Raw genomic sequence first — 18523 nt, 5'->3', positions numbered from 1 at the left:
ACACAGTTGCAGTGTCCAGAGCATTTAAGTCTTGCCACGTAATCCAGGCTAGCCTCAGACTCATGACCCTCAGTTCAACATCAGTCTCCCAAATGTTGGAATTACAGGTGTGCATGGCACCTGGCTTGTCCAGAGTTCTTTACTTGGGCCTCACTACAAAAGCATGATTGACTAATCAAACAGGCAATGTGACTACCCCAAGCGTATTTCTGGTGACCAGCCTCTACCACAGAGCAATCTCAAGGGCCTACAATAAGCCAAATCAAGAGTATAACAAAGATACTTCAAGAATCCTAAGAGTTTGAAATATTCCTTGTTGGGAGCCAGGGACAAAACCCAGACAAATTCCTCTTTATATCACACACAAGTAGCAGAAAGGACTGTTCTTTTGTCCTCACAGAGATTTTCTCTAAGACAATGATGAGACAACCCCCCAAAACCAGAATGAAATTTTATTACGTACAGTTTCTAGAAGCAGGAGTAGTACTCTTCTGTACAAAGTAGACAACAAATGGTCTCAAATACAACGGAGAAAAACGTCAGTCCTATGACCACAGGTAGAGCACACTAAAACATTGAAAAGTATCTTCTTTCTCGATAGTCCATTGTGCATTTTTTAGAGATGGGGACGCATCCCAGGCAAGGTCACAATGGCATTTTATTGCCTTCGATGCTGATTTTCACTGCATGTGCAGATCTGCTTTTTTTCCTGATATCTGTGAACTTTCTCATCTGTTTATCCAGTCGACTGATACCTTTCTTGGAGGTTGCCTGAAACTAAGATTGGGGAAAATTGAAGAACAAATTATTGAAATATGTAAACCTAGCAGTCAGAGAGCTTGAAGCTTAATAAGCAGAACATACTTTGGTGACCAGCAGAACAGAGCAAGTGTTAGAAAGAAAGAAACTATCGATTTCTCAGTGATGACAACTGGTTGTTGTCTATGCTTTATTTTTAATTTTGCCACAGCCCATAGAAACTTCTAGATGACAGAATTTCATCACTGACATCTGATTATATGTGCTAATTACTTGACATATGATTTCAAACAGTGCTGGAACTAAAAAACACAAAACAAAGAAAAGTCATTAGAGAAAGACTTTAAACTAACCAACACAGGCAAATCTTGAGGTGCTGAAGTTCTAGATTCATCTCTGCTCTGCTTCAGCAGGATCCAGACTCCTATGCAAACTACACCTACCTGGTGGTCTGTCTCTACTGCTATCAGGACATCTCCTACTTGCTTTTACAGTTAAAGGCTTAATTGAGATTTTCTGTTGTTGTTGTTTTACTTTGTTAAAAACATATATTTAAAAAATATTTTGAATATTGCATGTCTTATATGTGGTTCCCAAGGAACTGACAGCTTTTATAAAATAAATCTGGAAAAGTCTATCACTGTTGTCAAAGACCAGTGTGAGTTCTTGCTAACCGTAGCTAAACATTCAGATGTTGAGAATGGTACCCACAGGTTCATGTGTTTGATGCCTGGTCACCAGGAAGTGGAACTGTTTGAAAGGATTAGAAGGATTGGTAGGCATGGCCTTATTGGAGGAAGAAGTGTGTCACTGCAGGTGGGTTCCGTCCAAGGTTTCAAAAGCCCATGCCAGGCCTAGATTCTTTCTCTTTGCCTGTGGATTAGGATCTAACTCTCAGCTACGCTCCAGTGCCATGAGTGCCACCATGCCCTCCTATAATGGTAATGGACTAACCCCTGAGACTGTAAGCCTGCCCCTAATTAGATGCCTTCTTTCACAAGAGTTGCCATGGTCATGGTGTCTCTTCACAGCATAGGACAGTGACTAAGACAGTGAGTGACCTTCCCTGCTGGCTACATTGCCATGAAGGCTGCAGTGGCTTATGGGGCAGGGGGAAAGAGGAGAAATAGTCATCCATGGTATTATACAATGAACAATGAATGCCACAACACTGACTTGCCAAGCAAGATGTGTGCACTGGTGCAAAAATGGCATGACTATCTTTCTCAGAACCACTTTCTCAGTCCATTTGAGAGAATTTATGTGTGGTACTTAAACCTGACCATAATCCACAGCTTGGGAGGCCATACGCTGCCCTAGGAGGAGAATCTATTACCAGTGGGTTGCTACACTGTCATGTTGTCAAAGTGCCTTTAAACATCCATGGTTATACTCATAACATTAGTCCTGCTCTCAGTCTTGGTCAGAGAAGCTTCTTTCTGCAGTGGGCAGTAGTTAATGTAGTGAGGCATAATCAGTCAATGCTGAGAATGAGTGATTGTTCAGTTGTTAGCCATAAATGACAGAGCTGTATCAACACCCCTAAGGCTCAGGGAACACAGAGGAAGAGGGGTGGAAAGAATGTTAAGAGCCAAAAGATAGGGAGGAATGCTGTGAAATGCTGTCTTGTGGACATGGCATGAGCGTTGTACTCATTCATGAGCTCATTCAGCTATGGTTACCTTCCCAAGATTATGCCAATAGGATCAGCCAGCATTCCAGCAGACAGCAGGAACTGGACTCAATGACTTACAAAAACTATATATAAATGGGGGATAGTGAGATGGCGCAGCAGGTAAAGGCACTTTCTGCCAAGCCTGATGACTTGAGTTTGCTTCTCAGAACCTAAGTGGTAGAAGCAGAGAACCAATTCCTAAGAGATGTACTCGGACATCCATAACATGTGGCACACACACCCATACACATAAAGCACATGCACAAACAAGGAAATTAAAAACCAAAACCAAAAGTCTACAGAAGGAGAAGATATGAATGCAGGAAAGGTGTATGGGCATCCACAAAGATAAGAGAGGGGATGGGGGGTTAGGAAGATATATTGTATACATGTATGAATTGGCATAGAATATTAAAAAATAAAAAAATGGTGAATGATTAGTGACAGGTGTTTTTCTTTTACTTCTCCCCAAGTATTTACTACTAAATCACCTCCAAAGTTATAGTCTCAGAAACACCAAAGAAGGTGCAAGCCAAAGACTCTCCTGAAGCTGTGCACTGTGAGCCGCCTTAGTCCATTCGTGGTCTCGGCCTATATGAAGCTATTTCTTTACTAGCCAAGGAGCAAGCTTTCTATGGCAGTCTTGCAGTTTTCTAGGAATATTCCAATTGCACATTATTCAATACTTGGCACTAGTACTCTCAGCATAAAAATTCACTGTCAGATGAGAAAATGTTGTATTGCCAGTACAACATCCTTAGTCTTCCCTTCATTTTTGTACCAGGAGTTGGTGGAGGCCTTACCACTCCAATCTCTGACTACTACATGACTCCCTGAAGCCCTACACCAAGCTAGACTTCTCTTTGCTCACTCCCAGGATCTTCTCTAACAGCCTGAACCCTACATGATCTGTTCGGCATCAGCACCAAAGACACACCAGGCTAGAGCCAGACTACTCCTGTTCACTGCATATATGTAACCTGCAAAGTTGCTCAATGCTCTAAGGTTCATCACAGACATCCAGTACCTAACACGCAAATCCAACGATCTTCATTTCCTGTTTCATCAGTTCTGTAACATTCCTTTGAACATTAGGAAAGCTATAATGTTTTTTATCAACGGGGGGGTGGGGGGGGGGGGGGGGGGGGGGAAGGGAGTATGACAACACATTAAGTCACTAAGAATGGGAGTCAAATGGAATTTTGCCATGTTAAGTTAAAACCAAACCTTTAAACTCAAGTTATAAGAGTATGATCACATTGCAGACTGAAAATTCTTTAAAAGGCTAATGTTCATGCATGCATAAAAAGGAGCAAAAAACAATAATCCAAAATGTAACTTATAGTGAGAGTATGTTATATTAATTTTATTTGTAATGCCCGTATTTTAAAACTTTAGACAAAAATATGCATTGCCTCTGCCATTTTACTTTTTTTTTTTTTTTTGTAAATAGCTCCAGCATTCAGAGGCAGATAGGGATCTCTGTGAGTTTGAGGCCAGTGTGCTCTACACAGCAAATGTTGGGCCAGCTAAAATTATGTATCTCAAAATAAAGAAGTTTTAAAAATCAGAAACAAATTAGTATATAGTCACATAAATCATAGAGACCATTACACTTAAAAATTATAAATCTCTAATGTGGATAAATGAGAAATGAACAAAATGATATGTCAGTCTGGCTGGTGGAGCTATATTTTGTCGCCTAGATAAATACCAGCAAATTATGACTGGAAATACAGGAAGGAATCTCTCTCTTACACTGGAAAAAAATGACAAATAGCCCTCCTACCCGTGAGGATATGGGCTCACAGCCAGCCACAACAGCAGATAGGCACACAGCCCCTAGAACATGGAGTATACTTCCAGAGCAGACTGGCCAACACACTTTTATTACATTTTTGTGGCTACACTGTCATTTTCAATTTTGAAAACCAAAAGTACTAAGAAAGGAAATATGAATGAAGTAGCTAAAGTGAGGGAGGCTACAGAGAGAAAATATAAGGTTAAAAAAAAGTTAATAAAGGGATAACAAGGAGAAATGGACATTGATTTAGATATGGAACAAACCAGAAAAAAAAGGGAAGTACAAATAGAGGAGGATGTCCTCTGCATAAAATTAAGTCCTGTATTTGTTTGTAGTTAATTGCACATCACAGCAATGTCAAGTGGCAGCAGCACATGAATGGACTGAAGGAAGCCGAGGGAGAAGCACAAAAGGCAGCAGCAGATACTACACCCAGCAGCAAGCTGTCACTCCAGCCTCAGTGTCAGCAGCTTATGGCCAGGTGATGGGTACCTGTACATCTACATGCCCAGCAAAATGTTTTATATAAATAATTCTCGATAAATGCTATAGGAAAAAAGTCATTTCCTGTCCACAAAAAAACCCACTAAGCAGTTTGTATACCTGTAATGCAGACTATGATTCTGGGCCCAAATAAAATGGCTTTTTTTCAGCCAGCCAGTAGTGGTGCACATCTTTAATCCCAGCACTCAGGAAGCAGAAGCAGACAGATCTTCAAGCTCAAGGCCTGCCTGGTCTACAGAGTGAGTTTGAGGACAGTCAAGACTACACAGAGAGCCGGGCAGTGGTGGCGCATGCCTTTAATCCCAGCACTCGGGAGGCAGAGGCAGGTGGATCTCTTTGAGTTCAAGGCCAGCCTGGTCTACAGAGAGAGTTCCAGGACAGCCAGGGATACAGAGAAACCCTGTCTTGAAAAACTAAAAAAGACTACACAGAGAAACCCTGTCACAAAAAAAAATTTTTTTAAAGACTTTTTCATAAAAATAGGTAACAATCAGGAAAAATATGTTTACTGGGAAAGTAATGATATATTAGTCTCTAGGATACTGATATAGATGGGGACCTCAGTGTGAACTCCTAAGGAGTCAGAGGCCTTAATGTCTCAGGATGCTGCCCAGGAGCATTAATTCAGAAGATGAATTCAGGCCAGGCCTTTTCTGGCTAAGAAAGCACATATTCTCTTGGCAAATTCAAGCCCATGCACAGCTCATGCTTCCTTGGGAATACCTCTTGTATACACCCTGGCAGGGCCAGGACTACAGGGGCATTCTGTTGCCTTCAATGCTGAACTTGACAGCACGGTGCATTTTGCTGAGCCGCTTCTGTTCTGCAAACCGCCTCTTATGCTTTTCCAACCGACTTAGGCCCTTTTTAAGAATACCAGGCTAGAAAGAGTGGTTTGATGGGAGAAAAAGATTACCAAAAAACAGCATTTGGGTAATGTCTTCACTGATGACAGAGCAAGTGTCTATTCTGACAATTTCACAACAAATGTTCAAGCAGATGGAGAGAAAGAGAGAGAAGGCTTTGAGAAAGCAGGTAAATTTTATTTCTCATGATTCTTCAAGTGAATGAATACCTAAGAGATCCCAAAACAGATCTTGTGAATCAAATAAACCATAACTGCTACACACCTTATTAAACATAAAGAAAGGGGGAAATTCAAATGGTTTTGCTCTTCCTCTGCTCACTCACCCTGGATGACTCCATTTCTACATTCCACTTGGGCCTGACGACATAGTCCTTGTTTGATGGCATTGGAACTCTAGCACGGGCACAGAAGCCAGGATCTCCAGGTCTAAGAGCCCTGAAAAAGGGAAGAAAAACTGCTTATTTAGCTGGCCACAGAGGAGTCTAAGTGAGATTTCACCCTTGAAAACCCAGGCCCATCAAATTCAGCTGCAATGTTTCAATCCTCTGCCATCCCACCATCACACTGCTAGTGTATGAACTATTCACTCTTCGATGTCAATTTCCTTTTTATATGAATTCTTGCTTCTCCTCGGCTTCAGATGTAATCATGCCCTGTCCTTTCCAAGGCTAGTCTCAAGAAAACTTTGTTTTTAAATTTCTATGTATGAGCATTTGCCTTTTTTTTTTTTTTTTTTTGGTTTTTCAAGACAGGGTTTCTCTATAGCTTTGGAGCCTGTCCTGGACTAGCTCTGTAGACCAGGCTGGCCTCGAACTTAGAGATCCACCTGCCTCTGCCTCTCCCTCCCGAGTGCTGGGATTACAGGCGTGCGCCACCACCGCCCGGCACATTTGCCTTCTTATATGCACATGTACTACTAAAAAAGGAAGTCAGGTCCCTTAGAATTGGAGTTACAAACAGTGTGACCCACAGTGTGAGAGCTGGGAACCAACTATAGGTCCTCTGCAATAACAGCAAGTGCTCTTGAGCCATCTCTCCAACTCAAATACGCTAAATCCTAAACTGGTGTTGAAGAGTATCTCATTAAATACATCACAGTGAACAGCTTGAAAACTAACTTACTACTGATTTCTTCAAATCTACTTATCCTTAGTTTTAGTGGATGGTACTATCATTGTTTCCATACTCTGGTCTAAACATTTGGTTAGAATCTTCAGTTGTAATTCTCCCTAAACATGTCTCCACCTCCAAGCAACTACCTCTACAGTGTCTTCTCAGCCTTCTGCTACCCTCCGACTGACCCCATTTAGCTGTGTCACTGCCTTCGGCCCACTGCTCTAGCTGTCCAAACGATGCCTTCAGAGCCAGCATTTCTAATCAAATATGACAGTTTCTCACTGTGGCTCAAGACCTTCTACTGAATCATGAAGAGAAGCAAACCTTCCACAACTCGATCTTAGGCTCCTGCTGGTCCACACCTGCATCTCCAGTACTGTCTCAGCACACCTGTCACCTCACACTGACACTCCTTCAGCACACCCGCCATTCTGAAACCAGGACGGTACACAAACCTACACATCTTGGTCTACCTCCCTTCATAAAACTATGCTTGACAACACGGGAAATTTTTAAGTTTCTTTTGTATTCTTTAAGCTTCAGAGTAAAAACAATCTAATACTTAGCAACAGCCACAGCCACAAAATACTTGTTAAGTGAACTATTAATTCGTCAGAGCACCCAATATATTGTTTTGTAGTTACTTAATAAACATTAAATTGAAAAAAAAATCACCCTTTATCAATGGGAACACATAATTTAATATCGTTCTTACAATGAAGTAAAAAACAGAAATCCTCTATACATGCTAAGGAAAATCAAGGCAAACCCCTTACTTTTCCTCTCCTGTCAGCACCTTCTCCAAGTCTCTTCGTGGTGTCTGACCACCAGTGCTGGGAAAAGAACAAACAGTGAAATACCAGGATCTTAAATTCTTACAACTAGGAAAAGCACAATCAACTATTAAATTCATACCAAGGTGAGTGCCTTTATGCTGAATCCCAGCAAGCATGATGTGTGTGCATGTGAGGGAGTGCAGTGGTGGTCAGAGGGAAACTTTCCTTTCTGACTTCCCTGGGTTCTTGGGATCATGCAGGTTGCCAGACTTGCACAGCAATTGCCTTTACCCTCTGAGCTGTCTTGCTGGCCTGAGAACTTGTAACCGTTTTAAAATACTGTTCACCTTAATACTCACTCACGAAGCAGGTTTCATTCTGGGTGATCTACACTAACTAACTATACTTGTAACTGATAACCCTATCCTCAAGGAAGGATCCAGAAAACTGACAAATTGAACCGGTTTTTCCCCCTAGGGTTTTGGAACCGGGGCTGAGAAAGTTGTTTTCTGCAAATGGCTAGAATACTCCAATCTCTAGCACTCCAGCACTGTGTCCCAGAAAGGTCCTCCCATACACACTACATGAGAGTCCACGTGTGCATTCCTACCTGTTCCCTCATACCTGCTCAGTCTCCGTCGCTGAGGCATCTGCTCTAGATCCCTCTGCTCCCTTTCCTCTCTTGTCATTCCTTTATAGTTTGAGGTGAGACCAAATATAGGCCGAGACCACTCATCTGCAATAGGGAAAAATAGTAATTACTTAGTCTACAAAATAGCATTTCTCCTGGGTTGTTAAATAATCACACCCTAGTACTGGGCAGTATTATAGGCATTTATAGAGCATTCCTTTTTAAAATGTAGAGCACAGGAAGGATGAAAACAAACCTAGAGTTCATAATCAATATGTACTTCAGTTAGGACCTAGACTTCTCTGGCATAAACAGGTAAGTGTAAGAAAAGGTCTTGGAGGCTATCCACAGCAACAATGGCTTTCTTGACAGCAGTGCTCTCTATATAGCCTCTCATTTAATCTTTATAGTAACCCAAAGAAAACAAAGAGTTACAAAAATCTCTTTATTACAGAGGTGGAGGCCAAGCTTGGAGATTAAGTCACTAGCTGAGGATCTGCAGGAAGGCGGTGGAGTCAAGACTATTAACTAAGCATGGCTAATTCCAGGGCCTGCATTCTCCTCTCTCCATGTTCTTGGTGCAGAGCTAGAATACATGCTTTTAATCTCTGTAGTTAATACTAGAAAGCATATTTAAATAAACTTAAGTGCATTTTAAGTCTAAGAGAGAAAAGTTAGTGCCTGTACATAGGCACTAAAATTCTTCTATTCCACTTTACTAAATCATTTTAAACAAATATTGGTAAAAATATAGTTTACATATGCACATCTCTCCCTTTATAGACATTAAACAAATAAAAAGCAAACTTTACATACTGATTAATTTCCCTGCCATATCCTTGTTGGACCTTGATTCCTTGGGGTGTTTATATAGATACATCACTGCTCGTCCAATCCCACTATGCTTCAGGGTCTCCTGGCTCACACTAGGTAGCTGGGGAACAAAAACATGCAATATTAACATGCATATTAACATAAAACATGCACAACATTAACAAAATACATGCACATTAATTACTCAGGAGCTAGGAGGCATGCTAATTTAGAGATCTTCAAGGCCTTATTTGTTCCTATGAGAACTACCACAAGATTCTATTTTCAGGATCTATAAAGACATGGAATATCCTTTGTGCTGACATCAAAAGTCAAGATTTCAGTATTAGTGAAGTAAAATATAATAATGCAAGGAAATACCATCTACGCATACTTAAGAAGACAACAGTTCTGCCCAGGCCTTGGAATCCAACATACCTAAGCCTGAACCTAGCCAGCTAGCTGTATGAGCTTAGATAAATCATTTACCTTGTCTTAGTCTCATCTATAAATGGAGGCACTCCCTATCTTACAGGTTTGTTGCAAAAGACCAGTGAGCCAATGCAAACACAGAGCGTCTAGCGCAGTGCTTGAGACACAGGCTTCTTTCAAGTTTCTTCAGATATTAAGCAGGGTGTCCTGATCACACAAAGGGCCCGGTCAGAGGTCCATTCAAGCCTATAGTCTCTAAATCTGGTACACTCTCTACTTCAATTACCTCTCTACCGGCTCACTACTAGATTGCTCTTCCAAGAAACCCATGGCTGCACTAAGAACTCTTTCCTTGAAAACTGTCATCAACCAAATTTTGTAAGATTTTTCTTTTTATGTTCATTTTATTACGCATGGTCTCTTTTCCCAAAACCCCCTTTCTGGCAGACTGTAGCTAAACAAATTTATAAGGAAATAGTACAAAATCCAGGTCTTGGCTACAGAAAAGAAACCACATTGGATATTTAATGAATTAGATTATCTGTGCTGACCTCTTGCAGAATCTTCAACAGTTCCTCCCGAATCTTCAGTGCAGGCAAGCTCCTATCTGGTAGAGGTGAGAGCCATTCTTTGATGGCAGACATCACGCCACTGTCAATAAATGTTTCTTTAAGGTCCTGCCTGAAATAATGATGAACATGATAATAATGCCAAGTCTATCACCCTCTGATTTTACTTACACAGTGATGTTTCAAAAAAAAAAACTGCTTTTAAAAAATTATTTATACACTCAATATTTACTCAACCCCTTTCCTAGTTTCAAAAGCATCATGAAAGTTAGCTTACACTTCAAAGGTAACTCACTAAGATATGCAGGTTTTACAAAATAGATTAAAACTGGTATCAATGATACAGATAGTTCAAAAAAAAAAAAAAAGCCCAATTATTACAACTAAAAAAAAAAAAATCGGGGTTGGGGATTTAGCTCAGTGGTAGAGCACTTGCCTAGCAAGCACAAGGCCTTGGGTTCGGTTCTCAGCTCCGAAAAAGAAAAAGAAAAAGAAAAAGAAAAAGAAAAAAAAAATATCAACCTATAGTTCATTCCAGAGTGGGGAAAACAGAACTATGCTATTCTCTGACAGAAAACATGGAAAATATAGTTTTCCTAGCAGGGGGAACAATATTTCAATCAAATACCATATATAAATTCTGCTTTGTGCAATGGAATGAATTAGAAAATCTGGCGATGGAGAAGTTTTCTAGTTGGATCCCCAGTGTACTAAGGCATTTCTTCACCTATCAAAACAAGGCTGTGACTTTATAGAGAATTGCCCAACAAGGACTTGGGAAGAGCGCCATTAAGGAAGAGCAATGACTGATGATCAGGGTCAGATAAATCTACAGCACAGACAAGCTGCAAGCAATAGCTCCCAAGGCTTGCTGTTTCCTACTACCTTGGGAAAAATACATGAAAGTTTACAAGGTCTCAACTGTCTATAAATGATAAAATTAGTAAATTTCCAGGTTTTCTTTAATATTACCAGTTTTCTGTTTGTTCAAAAAGCACTAAGGCTTAAGAAAAACTCATGTACCGGGTGGTGGCACAGCACGCCTTTAATCCCAGCCCTCAGGAGGCAGAGGTGGGCAGATATCTGAGTTTGAAGCCAGCCTGGAAGTTCCAGGACAGCTAGGGCTACATAGAGAGATCTTGTCTCAAAAAACAAAGACTTATGAATAAACATAATTGAGGAAAATTTACTCATCTCCGATTTTCTGTGGTCCAACAGAAGGCCATAATTATTCAATAGTTCTAAAACAACAGTGTACAGGTTGAATATCATTTTATAGGTCAGAATTTGTTGCTTTTTTCTTGTCATTTTTCTCTGTGTAGCCTTGGTCACCCAGGAATTCACTCTGTAGACCAGACTAGCCTCAAACTCAGAGATCTACCTGTCTCTGCCTCTAGAGTGCTGGGATTAAAGGAGTGCATGCACCACCACCATCCAACTTGAACATCATTTTATTAAAAGGAAATTTTTTTCCAGGAAAACAAAATACTTACTTTTTAAGGTGCATAACCACAGTAGGCAATAAAGTTAATTTTTTCAGTGCTGGCTTTTTTTGATTATTCAATTGCCTGTCTTCCTATTCAGAAAACAGAACACCCCCCCCCCAAAAAAAAGGGTTTAAAATAAAGCAGCATTACTCTTAATATGCAATTATAACGACCACTACAATTCTGAACCTCAAACTAGTTATTCAAAGAAAGTATAATTTCCTGAAAGAAAAGGATGAGCTATTTTCCACAAAGCCAAACTTCTTATCTGTCTAGTCAATGAAACCCATAGTTACATTATTTTTAATTATCAGAACAGGAAGGGACAATTTCATTGATAGTACTGACAAGTCTTCAAGGTTTTGGAGTTCACTCAAGGAACAAAATACAGCTGGGAAAGTCTGCTTTATTGTCAAGAATTATCTTTCCATGAGTAGGAGGGTAGGACCTATTGCCAAAAATATTACTTGGTAATTTCTCCTTTTTTAAAAAATCATAAAATACTATATTCTACAAATATACAACAGCATATCCAGTGTTCATTTCAACAAGCAAACACAGGGTTGGTCTTCATTTAACTATACGTCTACCTATTTCTCCCTTCACCCTTGAACTGTTTTCAAAAAATCCAAGACAAATCATCAAAACAATGGGCTTTCTCAGTAAGGGGCTGGTGTTGAAGCTCAGTCATAGAGCATTTGCCTTTGGCGGCCAAGTGCCTGGGTTCAGTCCCCAGCGCCTCAAAACAAAACAAAACAAACAAACAAAAACAAAAGCATCTCTGCAATCAATCTCTGATTCTCATGGATCAGAATTAAGTTTTTAAAAATATTTGCCAATTTTTAATAATTTAAATGGATACAGCTATATATTTCCCAGTATACTGAGTCTGCTGCACTCTCTTGATCAGGGGCAAACCAACAAATGACTTTATGGCATTTTTATGTTTGAATAGACATCAACCTTGGTAGTGGACCAGAAGCTATGACAACAAACCTCCCATTCACTTAAAAAAGATTCAGTTTTGCTTACCATTTTTTTTCCTAACCATGTGGCTAAATTTTGGAAATTAAGATTATTTACAGGATTAAAATTTAGCAAGTACATACTTTATTAGAGAAAGCAAGGTATCTTTTACAGCAGCCTGGGGTCATCAGTTTGGTGGAGGAAGAGCAGGTAACCTAGAAGCGACATCTTACCTCCGCCGCTTCATTCATCCTCACAATCATGGCACTCACAACATCATCTGCGTCACTAATAAAAGTGCCCCCATCTCGATTTCGTCTGCGTTTGCCACACATGCTCTTTTTTCGTTGTAACATCATCTCGAAATCCGACAGGAAGTCCATACTGGGCAGTAACACAAAATCAAGCTCTTTAGTCACTCACCTTTAATTACAACTGAGAACACCAAACTGTCTAGTCTTCAGTCAAAAAAGTGCTACTTTTTTAAAAAGCTCAAATACGCATAACTTAGTACCACAAGAAGAGTGAATGAGCCTTACACTTTATATCCAATTCCTGTTCTATAATACTGATAAATATGAATCACAAATAGGCCTCAGTTTTCCATATACCACATTCACATCTGTCACCTATTAGCTTGAGAACGAACATTTCAAGTCCTCAGTCAGGAGCATATTCAGTTGAGGTGTACTGCTTTTTTAGGAATAGAAAATGTTCGATTATTTGAATGCTTTTGTCTTATGAACCATGACTAGGGAAAAAAAAATGAAAAAAAAATCAACTGCTGCTGTTTAGTAATGAAGAGCACAAGTCAAAACAAAGTTGCTAAGTGCCTGACCTTTACAGCCCTCATTACTTACACCTGAGATTCTGCCACATGCTAATAAATCCAAATTTCTAAAAGCAGCACCCAAATCCTGCTTCTTAATTCTTACACATCACTGAAAGAATTTCATACATTTCTTAAAGTATAAGTTTTACAACTATGAGCAGTTGAAAAGAATAAATCACCCTATTCATGGCATTATCTTTTTCTGGACATTGTTCACAACTATTTTAACAAAAGTAAGTCAAGTATAATTAAAAAGCATTTTGGTATTGACTTTAGATTTATTTCCTCTGCCACCCAAAATGAGCTTTTGCCCCCTCCCTGAAAAAATTTTTATATTGTTATTTTGAGTAGAGTTTATCTTATAAGAAATAAATTAGAAGTGTCATATAATCCATAATTTAAGACATCTGAGCATACAGCAAATAACAGCAAACAACTCCCTGACACTATTTGAGGAAATGAAGGGAGAAAAAAAAGAAATACACTCTTCCACATCTGGGAACCTAGATGAGCAACAGGAAAGCTCAATAGTCTCTACCGTCAAGACCTTTCTGGGGTTGAAATCTAAAAACTAACAACAGAAACACTCACTGCTTTCCTCTCTTTATGTTATCATCAGAATCGGAATCTTCCGCTTCCTTTAGCTGTGTTTCACTCTTCTCTTCCTCCAGATCTTCTTGGTTAAACCCCTAAAGGTACAGTGAGTTAGCCCAGTTACCACAGCCACCTAGATCTCCTGCAAACAATTTCCGATTGCTCACATTAAATAATGTATCCACAAAGGACAACGAGTACTGATTAGGTATCAAAAGGGGTGTAGCAAAAGCTCCCTCCTTAGCCACCAGTGTGGGGAGTTTGCTTGGTTCTAGAAAAGCCCATACTCATGTGAGCACTTTCAGGCTTTAGTGTCTCCCTTTCAGTATGCATAGGTCAGCGTACTATTCACAGAGGGTAGGAGACACGGTCCTGCACCTTCAAATTCTACAACCTAAAATACTTTTATTCTTTGTAAGGCTATTTCACTTTGTACTATTTCACTGAAAGTATTAGAGAACTACTCCCACAGAAACGAAACAATTCATAGTTAAAAGGAATAGTCACATCTTATACTTACTGTAAATTCCTCTTCCTCTTCATCACCAGATTCTCCAAATATGTCTGCAATAAGATTTCTAGAAAACCAAATATAAAAGCACTCATCAGCTTCCTTATATTTGCATATGTACTGTTTTTTTACAAACCAGGTATTATTTATGGATCGTAAAATGAGCAGACCTTAGGCATAAAGTTCAACAGACTTTAACAAATGTATACACTCATATAACCAGTGCCCTAATCGAAGAAGCCCATTTCCCCACAGGTGAGGGTGTTTTGCTCTACTGACTGAGCCACACCCACACCCCCTTTCAGCCCTTTCAAATGAGCCCTCCACCACCAAGACCCAGAGGTAATAAGATCACTGACCCTAGCATCATGAATCTTGCCAGCTCTTAAATGTCACATAATTGGAGCCATAACATTCCTTTCAATCTCCTCTGGTCAACATAGTATTTGAGACCCACTCCTGCTGTAGTGTGTAATAATACTTCAGCACTGACCCTAACCCTAACCCCGAGACCCACTTACGTTGTAGTGTGTGCTTAGGCAGCTGAAGTTTGGCACCTCATAAAGTCCCTCTTTACTACTGAAGAGCCCTGGAAACCCCGTTCTCACTTACTCTTCTTCATTGCCTGATTCACTATCGCTCCCAAACAGATCTTTCTCTTCACTCTTCTTTACAGATGACTCTTCTTTCCCCATGTCCTCTTCACTGTCAGATGCTACTGTCTTCTCTCTTTTACTTGATTTGTCTGATACGACATCACTATCAGAGTCGTCAGCATCAGAGACAACTCGACTCTTCTTTGCCGCTGTTAGAAAATACAATCATTCACGTTATTTTGTTATGTGTTACTAATTGTAATGTGCTGTGAAAATGTGAGCGCTGGGAAAAAAAATCAAATAGCTAACAATTGGTGTAGCTCAGTAGTAGAGCACTTGCCTAGCAAGCACACGGCCCTGGGGTTCCATTTTCAGCTCAAAAACACATAAACAGGCACATGATAGTCATTTTATACATTTTCTGCTACTTTACCAAGGAAGGAGTGGCTAAGTGATAAATCATCAATGTAAGTGAGTGTCAGTAAGCACCTTTCCTTTGGGGACTGAGAAAACTTGAATACAGTCTGCAGGGCAGAATGGACATCCTTTCTGTGCTGTGCTGCCTTCAATCTAAACTGCAATTTCCCCATGTTCCTTCTGGTAGTAGCAGACTTCTGGGTAAGACGGTGGACCTAAAGCTGCTTCTGTGAAAACCAGTGAAGCCTAGATTTAAATAAGAAAAAAATGAGTGTACCTCAACAAGAGAAATAAAGGAAAGCTTGGGAAATCCTTGAAGGTAAGACAGGACTCTGGAAGGAATGGGAACAAAGACAAAGAATACAGAGCAGCCAGCCAAATACTTCCAAAAAGTAAACTAGATGGAAGCCAGGTAGTCTTACCCTCAGGGCAATCTACAGCTCTTATGAGCCCCAAAATCAGTTGGGGTTTATTAAGACAATGATTCTTCCAGAGGAAGAGAAACCCAGGAATCATAGGGCAATAGCCAGGCGTAATCTTCAGAGAATCTTTGTTAAAAACTGAGCTACCCCAGGGGCCTGAAATCAAGAAGACCCATAGGTCTCGGAATTGCTGTTTGGCTTGCCGTCGCCCCTGCATGAGGGAGGCCCAAAGGGACAGTGGTACAAAGGAGAGCTGGATCATAATGGACCAAAGGGTGCAGGCAGCAGAAGGCTACATCAGTCTAGGAAGTGCACGAGACAAGACAAGGAACAGAGCTGATCTGTGAGAGTTGCCCAGAGTCTGACAGCTCTGAGCTAGCGGCCAGCAGTAGATCCCAATGTGGAACCATTTATCTGTTGTTCCTGCTCCAGACAAGAACCCTGAAAGCCAAGAACTCGAGAGCCACAGCTGCATCTGCCCAGTAGTGTGATCAGTACTCAGGAGGCCTTAAAAACAGGAACTTGGCCTGGCAGTGGTGGGGAACGCCTTTAATCCCAGGATGAGGGAGGCAGAGGCAGGCGGATCTGAGTTTTGAGTTCTAGGTCAGCCTGATAAGAGTTCCAGGACAGCATGGGGCTGAAGAGATGGCTCAGAGGTTAAGAGCACTGACTGCTCTTCCAGAGGTCCTGAGTTCAATTCCCTAGCATCCACATGGTGGCTCACAGCCATCTGCAATGAGAGATCTGGCGCCCTCTGCTGGCCTGCAGGGATGTGTGCATGCAGAACACTGTATACATAATAAATAAATCTTTAAAAAAAAAAAAAGAAAGAAAGAAAGAAAGAAAGAAAGAGTTCCAGGACAGCCAGGGTTACACAGAGAAACCCTGTCTTGAAAAACAAACAAAAACCATGACAGAAAATGTCAGTGCTGCGGTTGCTTTCTACACTGCCAAGGAACGTGGAGCCTTCCCCATTCCAAGCCAGAACAGGCAGCCAATCTAGGTGGGACCGTTTAGGGAGTCTGGTAAGGATTGAGAACCTGTCTAGTCCACAGACTGTGGTATGCCAAGCTCAGTGTGGCCAGTCAGAGGCTCTGATATACCAAAATGAAAAACTGAAGATAACTCTGGCAGACATCAGATACCCAGACAAATCACAGAAAACACACACACACACACACACACACACACACACACACACACACACACACACACACAGCATAAACTAAGTTCAACGGACCCTCTCCTGTGCACAGAAGTGGCAATCTTCAATTTTTAAGGAACCATAAAGAAACTATGCCCATACGGCAACTTTTTTCTTTTCTTTTTTTCATGTAATTTTTTTCTCCTCCACATTTAAGCAGGATTTTTTTTATTGTATTGAATTTTTAATTTTGGTTGTTCTCCTTTACATATTCATTTAATTTGTTTATGCATTTTTATTACCACTGTTGAGCAGCATCTCTTCTTTTCCTTAGTCTCATGTTTCTGTCTGGCCCCTATGTCTCTGTCTTTCTTTACCCCGTCAGTAGTAGTACTCTGGTTTTACCTTACTAGCTTTAAAAAAACAAAACAAAACAAAACACCCAACATCTTTTCAAATTCCCACTCTTCCATTTCTCTGATTTTGTTTTGAACGTTCTCACGTCTTCAGCGTCTGTCTATTATGCTGCCTTCCTTCACCTCCCTGACTACCTCCACACTTGCCCTAGCTAATTTCCAACTTCACAGACACTCCACAGTGGCTGTACCATCCCCAGTCCTCTGCCCACTGGTGTACTACGTGTGATGGCTAATCTCAAGCTTCTTTCTAGATCTCGTGTGGTCTGACCACGTCACTGCTACAGCAGTCCGTCCCCTTCTCACTTACTGATACAGGATTGAGTCTTCAAGAGCAGACTGTTTAGTAAAATGACTGCCGTCCCCAGACTAAGAAAGATATCCAAATCAACAGGTCCGTAAATCACCACGGAAATACAAGACACACACTGAAGCAGCTAAAATGCCAGACAAAAATTTCAAAACTTTTCTGGTAAAAATGATCAATAACCTGAAAGGATACAAAGCAGATAAATTAAATTCACTCCCAGAGAGCTGAGTCAGCAACACACAGGAGAAAAAGTCTACAAAATAGATGAGAAATCAGAATGGAAAAAGCAATACAGAAGAAAAAAGCAAGAAAACTTGAGATTTTAGGGAGGGGGGAATGTTAGAAACACAAACTCAATAAATCAAATAATATGACTGTATGTACAGTGTTTTCTCCTGTAACAACTGTCATTATAGAGAAATGTATTTCTTTATCTAAAAAGACAAGCTGCATAAAAAGGTATTAAGTAAAAAGTATTACTTGTGAAAATGGAGTCTGGGGTAGCAAAGTTATGGTCTCTAAACAGAATCCCCCCCAAACCCTCATGTATGTGGGTACTCAACAAGGTTTAACATTTAACAAAGAGAAGGCCTTCTGAAACTCATTTCCTGTCCAAGGGAAATGTGAATTAGCAGCCACAGAGAACCCCAGCTCAGGAGAACTATTTTCTTCAGTGGTGGAGCCACTGGTAAGGTACTTGACTTCTATAAAGCAAACCTAATAAAACTCATTTGGTTATAAAAACAGGACAAAAACAAAAAATGTCCATAAGAAATATAAGAAGATATGAGGGGGCAGTGGGAGCGGGACAAGACAGGATAACGAGGTTAAGTGTGATTTATATACTATATACTTGTATGTGAAAAGGCCATGATGAAATT

The 18523-nt window shown here is 40.4% G+C and overlaps 1 protein-coding gene across 4 annotated transcripts in view; it reads right to left on the bottom strand.

Annotated features, from left to right (window-relative positions):
• Iws1 (interacts with SUPT6H, CTD assembly factor 1) overlaps positions 1 to 18523 on the bottom strand; it is a 42101-nt gene that overhangs the window by 9756 nt on the left and 13822 nt on the right. For 3 of the 4 annotated variants that reach the window (XM_036204453.1, XM_036204454.1, XM_036204455.1), the window contains exons 4-14: positions 14950 to 15142; positions 14347 to 14404; positions 13824 to 13921; positions 12634 to 12784; positions 11441 to 11523; positions 9930 to 10059; positions 8950 to 9067; positions 8127 to 8238; positions 7503 to 7559; positions 5934 to 6045; positions 464 to 777 (exon numbers count right to left, since the gene is read on the bottom strand). In XM_036204453.1, the coding sequence (XP_036060346.1) occupies positions 646 to 777; positions 5934 to 6045; positions 7503 to 7559; positions 8127 to 8238; positions 8950 to 9067; positions 9930 to 10059; positions 11441 to 11523; positions 12634 to 12784; positions 13824 to 13921; positions 14347 to 14404; positions 14950 to 15142 (1244 nt within the window). In that variant the 3' untranslated portion in view covers positions 464 to 645. Of the gene's footprint in view, positions 1 to 463; positions 778 to 5933; positions 6046 to 7502; positions 7560 to 8112; positions 8239 to 8949; positions 9068 to 9929; positions 10060 to 11440; positions 11524 to 12633; positions 12785 to 13823; positions 13922 to 14346; positions 14405 to 14949; positions 15143 to 18523 lie in introns of those variants that run through there. The other variant, XM_036204457.1, reaches the window with a different exon arrangement.

Source organism: Onychomys torridus, chromosome 13 (genome assembly GCF_903995425.1).
Source record: "Onychomys torridus chromosome 13, mOncTor1.1, whole genome shotgun sequence".
NCBI lineage: Eukaryota > Metazoa > Chordata > Mammalia > Rodentia > Cricetidae > Onychomys > Onychomys torridus.
The sequence above is the reverse complement of the archived record's forward strand: the minus strand, read 5'-3'. Positions and strand labels throughout refer to the sequence as shown.